At 39.3% G+C, this 8,723-nt stretch overlaps 1 protein-coding gene across 1 annotated transcript in view; it reads left to right on the forward strand.

The window, feature by feature from the left end:
• The window catches only part of LOC311443874 (uncharacterized protein), a gene marked incomplete at its 3' end in the record, with an annotated part of 33,760 nt that extends 28,241 nt beyond the window's left edge, over positions 1-5,519 (forward strand). The window contains exons 3-5 of the mRNA XM_084534448.1: positions 2,972-3,097; positions 4,545-4,571; positions 5,465-5,519. Coding sequence (XP_084390574.1) covers positions 2,972-3,097; positions 4,545-4,571; positions 5,465-5,519 — 208 coding nt within the window. The remainder of the gene's footprint in view (positions 1-2,971; positions 3,098-4,544; positions 4,572-5,464) is intronic.
• Between the last annotated feature and the right edge of the window lie 3,204 nt (positions 5,520-8,723).

The raw sequence follows: 8,723 nt of genomic DNA on the forward strand, positions 1-8,723 counted from the left end.
GGTGGGAACTGGGCACAGTGGCCTTCAACAAATACACGGTGCTGACAGCAGTCTGTTGGAACAGACCTTCAGGAACCATCACTGTACCAAACTGAAAGTGTGTTGGTATTTTAAATGCACAAATTCTAATAACTGGAGTTGCAACTTTGCCGGGTATTGCATTTAATTTTCCTAGTTTTACTGAGCTTGCCAAGGGACCCTGAAGGACTTTTCCAGTAAGGTGCAGGTCCTTAATTTATTAGGCAAGTTCTGAAGGAGCCATATCTATGAAAGAAAGTAGATTCCCTCCTAAGACACAGCTAGGAGAGCAAAGCACTGTTTTTTAAAATGAAATCTCATATCACAACTTTGTGTATATTATATTCATTTTGTTTAAGTGGCAAAATACATTCTTAAATTGGGAGATTTTAGCTTTACATTGTGTGCAGTTTTTCATAAGACAGTGTTTCAGGAAAAGATGTTAAATGGCCATCTTGATTTTTTACATTCTCACTCTAGTTTTTCTCCACTATTTAGTATAAGCAAATGAATAAAGTGAAAAGTGAATACAAAATGATAGAAGTTAAAATTTTAATGGTAAAAATATCCTTTTGAAAAACCTGAAGCTAATATAGATTAAGAGGTTGCCTGTTCCCTTTACTTATAAGCTATGATTTAAAGGCAGTCTTCATGTTAAATTTATGTCTGTACTAAATGAAAATATAATTCATCCAGTTTTAACAGTACTCCCCTTGTGTTATCTTTCCTTTACCCTCTTTAGATCATGATGCTTTTCTCCTTCCTTTCTGTGTTTTAACACAAAGACCATACATTCCCAAATTAGGTTAAATTCATTGTGTTTTAAGACCCAAGAGCTGGATGTTTCTACAGAAATCCCTTGATTGTCAAAAAGCTTATAGTAAATATTAAGAGAGATGACAATTAATCTTTCAATTTTTAGCCTTTTTTGCCTATTGTGTTCTTTATTTTTTTATAATATGTCGATCATGCCCTACTCGTTTAGACTTAAGATGAAGAAACAGACATTGTCACCACATCCCTATTATGTTTTCTTTCTTTGTTACCCTGTGGTAAGCAGCAAATTTTGATTCTTCTTGCTTTTAAAGCCTCTGTTCTAAGGGCTTGAGCTTTTAAAATTTCTGTTATTAACACAAGTTTTGTTTTCCCACCTATGAATTAACCTGCATAGAAAGGCTCGTGTGTATACTTCATACTCAGTATGAAGAATGTGAAATAAGCAAAATTGTACATTTGTTTTGCTGTGTTTGAGCATGGATTCCCTATTCAGAGAGCATCTCTCTTCTTTTTGAAGCATATAATAAATCTGACTGTGCACTTCATTTGGTCTTTGAAAACAAAGTGGTATCCTCTAGACGTGAGTGGGTTTCATAACACAAGCAGACTGTATAGATGCAGTTCTTAAGCTCTTGTGTTTGTTATTTCAATGTCTCCAAAGCTTCTGTGCCCTTCTCCTCAGCTGTTGATGCCGTGTATTCTCCTGGGCATTATGACAAATCAATCTCCTTTGTTTCCAACACAGCACGATGCAAGCAAGAAATTAAAAGGTTTCTAAGAAAGTATTGGTCTCTATACTCAAATGGTATATTCTGTTAACAGCGGTGTAGGTAGTTATACTAACTTAGATCTGAGATGCAGTTGGAGAAAAAGGGAGGGAGAACACTTGAAATTAAAATTGATTGTAGCACAAAGAGGACAAATATTTTTATTTAAATATAGGCATTTATACACGTACCTAAAACACTTAGGAGGAAAACAGCTGTTTTGGTAGTGACATTCTTTATTACAAGCTTCTTCTGGGACAATCTTTTCTCATAATCTTTCTGCTAAAGACAGTTAAGTTGCAGGCATGTTTTCCTATATGCATTAAAAATTATCTTGGTTATCTTTTAATTACTTGCAAAGATGCGGATGAAGTGTCTGTGGCTCACAGTTCTGTGAACTATGAATTTTGTAAGAAAAATTCAGGTTCAGTTTGTACTTTATAAAGTATTTATTTATGAGCTTCTTAGGATTATATATTTATCTTAGAACATATTCCTCTTCTCGGTTGCCATCCAGCTCTCACAGGCAAGTCCCCGAGGACCAGATTTAGTTTCTGATACTGCTTAGGGAAAAAGAAAGCAAGGAAAAAATCTAAGAAAATCTATCAAGACAAAAACCAACCTTTCCATGCCTTTTATTAGAAAAGCACAAAGGTTACATGAAGATACTGCTTAAAAACCCTTTGCTGCTCACTGTTCATTAGAAGAACACCTGAATTGTCACCGCTCGGTGCAGTGTGCCTGGCGGTGGGTGCACCTGGGACCGTGTCCTCACTCCCTTTCCCAGCACACTGCCACCTGCAGCTCTGCCAGGGTTCCCCTGGTCCTTCCACTCCCCGCCCAGCCCTTGGGCACCTCCCAGCACGACCAGACAGAGGGATTAAAAAAGCTGTATTTTAAAAATGTGTAGCCTCTGCCACTTGGCGTATGTAAAACTTGACCTACATGTACAGAGCAGCTCCATTTTGGTTTGCTTCTGGGATGTATTGACAGCAGGTTCTTTGTTCCTTTCTGTGAACGACTAATACAGAAAAAATTTCCATGCTGCCAGGACTCAGGCAAGCTGAAGTTGAATGTTGGCAGCCAAAAAAGTGAATGTATTTGCCAGGCTTACCTCTCCACTAAGGGACTTTAACAGGGAGCAGTTAGCCTTGTGTCTTCCAGCAAGCCTGCCCCCCTCCTAGCTGCACACTAATTAAGCAGGGCTCTTCCTTTTGCATTCCTCCTTTGAAGTCCCTTGCTCGCCTCTGGGAGAGGCTGATTAGGTACCCAGCGGCCCGTTAGCTTCTTCCAGGCTCTCCTAATGGGGAGTACAAACCCTGCATTGTGTTGCCACAAAACCGTCCCATCGGGAGTGAAAGGAGAGAAAGGTTGTGGAAAATAATTAATTATCTCCTACCCCTTTCCAGTGTTACGTACTTACAGTCATCCCTCGGCGGTCTGTCGGGCTTCTACGCAATCGGCACAGCACAAGTAGAGCGGAACCTTTGGAGTGCCCGCTTACTAGAGCTGCTCATCACAGAAGTCCCGCTGACGTATGCTTCACAGAAGACTGTAGAAGTGAAACTTCACATCAGCAAATTTTTTTTCATGAATTTTAAGATCTATTTAAAGTGCCACAAGTGACGCATCGTTATATCTGAGTTGATGGCATGGCCTTCTTTGTGCTGCTGTCCTCTTCGATATCTGGCCCCTTTCTCGTTCCTGGTAATGCTGGAGTAGAGTTAGTGGGAAAATTAGAGGTGAAGTTCAGAACCATCTCAAGCAGACACCATTGTAATGTATACAAGTTAGCTTTGTATATACGTTACATGGGGAATTACACATTCCTGAGTGGTTATAATGCTGGGTGAGGGAGCTGCCTGCTCAGGGAGGCTCAGTGCTGCTCAGCCAGAACAGATTACCGTCCTTGTGCTGGTTATCACGCTGTCCTTAGAATTCTGCTAAGAATTGTAAAAAATTAAACTAAAATGTAGTAACTCAGCTTTGTTCAGAATGTCTCATATGCCATGGGACACTACTGAGAAAGTCTAGAAGCATAATTTTCGCACCATTTGTACTCTGTTTTTCCCTCTTATAAAATGCTTTTTGCTTTTTTCCCCCCTGCTAACAGTCATGAATGGTTTATTTATAAAAGTTGGATGTCAGCTTTTCACCCAAGATTTTCATTAAGACATAACTTTAACACATAATTTTTTACACTCTTCCTAGATAAGTAATGTAAAACCCATCTACAACTCTTTCATTCCATGCAGTCATTTCCTTGTATGTTATATCATCTGTCTGAAAATTATGCCACTAGAAATGAGTCTTAAGAGCCTGGAGTTGGTAAGCACTGAGTGTACTCAGTGCCTTGTTTGTTAGTTTATTCATAGACAGATGAATTATGATGGTATCTGCAATTCCTTCAGCTTTGCTGTATTCATTGTAGTATCAATCTACGTTAAATTCCCTCTAATTAGCCTAGTCCAAGTGCAGACTGAAGAAATACTGCCTATGAAAATTTACTGAATTACTGTAAAGCACGGCTGTGTTGGCAGCTGACAATATCTGCTCACTCCCCTGCAAGGCCATCCAGCTGGAATAAAAAGGTAGGAGTTTGGCGTGGGTATGGGCAGTTAATCTAAAACTCAGTTCTGCAGGGAAGCCAAAACTGAAAATCTTTGGTTCATGGAACTTGAAGCTTGTATATAATGTATACACTCATTTTAGTATCGTTTTCAAACCACTCATCTACATTTGATGCTAATTGGTACAGTCAGGTTTGTTGATGAAAACTATCAGACCCTCTGTGTTATTCTCATCCTTTGCTTCCTAGAAAGTAAATATGGGGGAAAGTATTTCAGCTGGTAGTGCATGCATAGTCTGAACTCATCTTTAGTCCAGCAGATTCTCGGGGTAAATCATCACAGCAAGAAAATACAGAGAACCACATATAAAGTGCTTAGGCTGAGTTACTTTTTATAATGTACGATTTTTCAGTCTGAGAGATAAACAGCATAGTGAAAGGTAAGCTGGAGAATATATTGTAGTGAGACAGAATTACTTATATAACATTATTATCACGAGGCTAGAAGGAAGGAGGTGAGCTGGAGAGCTTTGTGGAGGGAGAGCGCTTAGAAAAAAAAGGGAGGTCAGTCGAGGTAACACACAGCACTCTTGAGGAAGAGTACAGGATCAGCAGTGGTGATACCATCGTGCAAAATAGGGAGGAGAAACTACAGATAATCGCTGCTGAGAAGCTGTAACTGTTCTGGTTGCGTAGATATGGTGTAGTTTCTGTTCTAGGAGGTTTATCAGACTTGCACAGACATTCGTTAGAATGGCATCTTTTCATATGAAGGAAAAATGTATTTTTCCCCATTTAAGTGGTCAAATGATTGATTTATTATAATGTCACAGAATATACTGAGAAATAGAAAATTCAATTAGCAAATCAGGATGGAATTAAGTGTTTTCTAAGACGGGTTGTGTGTCACTGGAGTTACTGGGGACAGTCAGTAGCAGAAGATAGACATGCAAGCAGCATGAAGGTACTCTACTCAAGTGCAGAGTACCTGATTTGTGCTAGATAAGACAGTAACGATACACCAGGTACTTCAAGGTAGCATGCTTACAAAAATAATATTGCAGAGCCTGGCCATTCAAGCAGCACCTGCTGGCAGCAGGTTGCTTTGTCTCCTCTCAGGTTACCACCATTTCTTAGTGCCTGAGCGTGGGCCCCTCCTGGCTCTTTCATGGTATAAACGTCTCATGAGTCCAGGAGGCCATATGGACCTAGAGGAGATGCACTGGTTTTGGCGAGCTGTCAAGCTAGGAGTGTATGCATTTAGGAGGGCTGATTGTGTTGGAAGGAATAGTGCTGCATCCTTACTTGAATGAGACTTTCTCTGTCTGTACAGATACACGCAGTCCTCACACCTGCTGGGATCTCGTGTGATCCGTGGTATTGATTGATCGGATAAGTGCTGAAGCACTTCAGTGGTACATATACACAGAGAATCCCTCCTGTCTGGCTTGCCAGAATGAGTGGCTTAAATCTGTGACAAGAGGAAGCAGAAAGTGCTCTCACATCTCTGCCTTATCTCAGAGCGGCTCGGTGACACCAGAACAAACCAGTCTGGAAAACCCCATAGCTGCAAGAGCTCCATGAAAAGAACGGTCACTGCTTTCCTAAACAAGGAGTGCTAACCAGGTTTGATTAAAATGCATGGTGGCTATTCTCACACTGCCACAGTAAAACTAGCTCCTGAGAGAAACAAATTTTCTGCTTATATGTCTGTCCACAGAGATTATTGTTCCTGTTGTTAAAACAAAATAGCTTTTCACTTAGCTACTGACTTTGAACTAAGCAATAAAAATGTTTTCTGCACATTATGTTCATTAAATCTCAGAATAAGCTTGTTGAAGTGGGGGCTTTGTCTTTATCTGTGTAGGCATTGCTGTGCATATTAATAATGTACTGGTTTTGGTCACTTTCTTGACTGGTAAACTGAGACACTGAGCAAGCTAAATTGATTAGCAAGTCAGGAGGGAGCAGCAAATAGGTACTGGGAAGTGTGCACTCCAAATACCCCACTAAACTGTGACTTCCTTGCAGTATGAACTGTGATTTGCATCTTTCCTTCTCTCTACTTAGCACTTCAATGGGATGTGACATGTTTCTACAGAACAGGGAAGAGCAGAGGTTATAATTTAAAAAGTGGAGTGGGTAATATTTGCAGAACCAGGTTATTCAACCCCTGGATGAAGATTGTCTGGTCAGATGAGCCTAATTTATGCAGAAAGGAAGGTGTGTTATTTGCTGAAAGGTCTGCTCTTTGCTATCAAGCTTGATGGATGGATTAAGGGAAAAGGAAGAATTTCATTAAAGGCACATTTCAAAGTCAGCAAAAGGGATGCATCCCTACAAATATTTCCACTAAACACAAGGCAATCCATAATGCCACTGAATCTGGATCTGAGTTCTGTTTTCTCCTATGTGTACCAAATGGTAAAACTTTTTCCATTCTTTTAATGCTAGCCTAATATTTAGCCATTACCAAGTACCATCTTTTCCTCTCCTACAAATAAATAAATAAAAACCACATCCATTTATGCAGTTACTCTCATTACTTCGTACACTAATCCTAAGGATTCTGAAAACAGGTTTATCAGTCTTGTATTTCTTGCATGACTTCAGTAGGGTTGTGTCTTTCCTTCTCTTACAAAGAATTCAAGCATTTTTGTTAGGGACTGGCAGGTGATTTACCGTTTTTCTCTGAAATGAACTAAGATAGCTGAAATTCTTTTGCAACTACTGTCTTTCTCCCACTTCTGCTTTTATGCTGCTTCTCTCTTCTGCCCTATTTTTGGAATCTACATTCCATCCCCCTCTTTCTCAGCCATACAGGGTCACACAAATAAAAGCTGGCAAAGATAGACTATTTGGGGAATGTGATAGAGAGGAAGAGAATCAAATTTGAAGGAATGCAAACCAAGGATCTACTACTAATTTCCCAGGTTTTATTCCATACTTCGACCATAACACCTTTTTGTAGCTTCAGGGTACCACTAGAATGCAACTGTGCAGTAACAGCACCTTCAGTTTCTTAGCTTCATTTTCTTTAACAACTATCATATTCTTAAATAACACCAGTTTTGATCATGTTATGTATCTGTGATTTGGGAAGAGAAAGGTATGTCAAGGTTAAACATACTAATATCAGGTAGACAGGTGAAGGAGTTTTTCTCTTGCAGACTTGCCTTGAAAAGAGCCGAGCACCATGTTATTCACATTCTAAGGGACTACAAAAAAGAGCTAAAGCTCTAACAGTAGATCACCTTTTTCTTGCGGGTATTAATGTTCCTAATATTGGAAAGACTGCAAGCCAGCCTTTGAATGAGAAGCCCCATATGCTTTTTCATGCATTGTTTTATTAGCGTATGTAAGCGGTGACCTGTGGCAGCTCTGTCCTACTGAAGTGCTGAACCACCCATCGTATTCCACCAGGATGCTGTACATGACCTGCAGCACTGTGATGTTCCACGGAGACAGAAGTATAAAAAGCAGATACAGTAAGTGGCCACAGTGCTGCTGTTTTCACAGAGGAAAAATAACCTGAGCTGTGGGGGGTTAGTTTGAAGAGGAAAAATAATTTTTTCACCATGATTTACCTTTGTCAGACAAAGCTGTAGGGCATAGTAGAGTGAAGTCAAAATGCAGGGAGGCAGTACTTTCTCTTGCTGCACCTCCACTTACGTATGACTTTGATGTGGTATAGGAAATAGAGATTTCCTATATAGGAAATAGAGAAGAGGAGTAGAGATAGAGAAGGTCCAAGATTTTTGAGCTGTCGTCAAAGACACTGCAATCTCTGCATATGGAGATTGAAGTTTGAAAAAACAACAACATGTAATTAGTCGCTGTTTTCTTTTTTCTTTTTTTTTTCTTCTCTTAACAGAAAGTACATGATAAAATAATCAGGGGCAATGTTGGTAAAAGTTGATATAGATATTTTAAAAGATATGGCTAGATACGTATTTTAAACATATTAGGCTGTAAGCATAAAAACTACTCAGATGGGAATGTCTCCCAGTAGACTTTGTGGTCACTTTCCATACCTCAACTAGACCATATTTCTTTACACAAATAACATAGTTCACTTCTCTTAAAATCTTACCATGGCCTAGTCTTCCTCTTATATTCTTTTGTTAAGTGATCTTTAAACCACTGCCCTTTACTCTTTATGATATTTTCTAGTCTGAGCTGTCAATTTGTATTTATTCATTTGAAGAAACACATTCTTCTCTTCTCCCTTATTTCCCTGGTATATATCCTATGGCCGTCTTTGGTTGTGTATTTTGTATATCAGTAAAGTGCATGGTAAATCTATCGCTCTGCTTACCTGGTAAAGTAGCTTACCTTATGTGCATGGGTTTTCCAGCTGGAAAGAACTTGTCAGTGCCTCAGGCTGTTGTTTCTGTTTCTTGCTCTTACAACTATCCCTGTAAACAAGAACTATGTCTGCATTTAGATTTAAATTTTGCCAGAGGGCTTTTGTATGCTGATTGCAAGAATCTGTAGTCAGAACTTATAGTCAGAATTATTTTATGTTTGGTTTTCTCTGCAGACAGATACTCCTAGTACAATCCATTTTCATTTGGGGTTTTAAAAAGGTA

This window comes from Aythya ferina (assembly GCF_964211825.1).
Source record: "Aythya ferina genome assembly, chromosome: 13".
Lineage (NCBI taxonomy): Eukaryota > Metazoa > Chordata > Aves > Anseriformes > Anatidae > Aythya > Aythya ferina.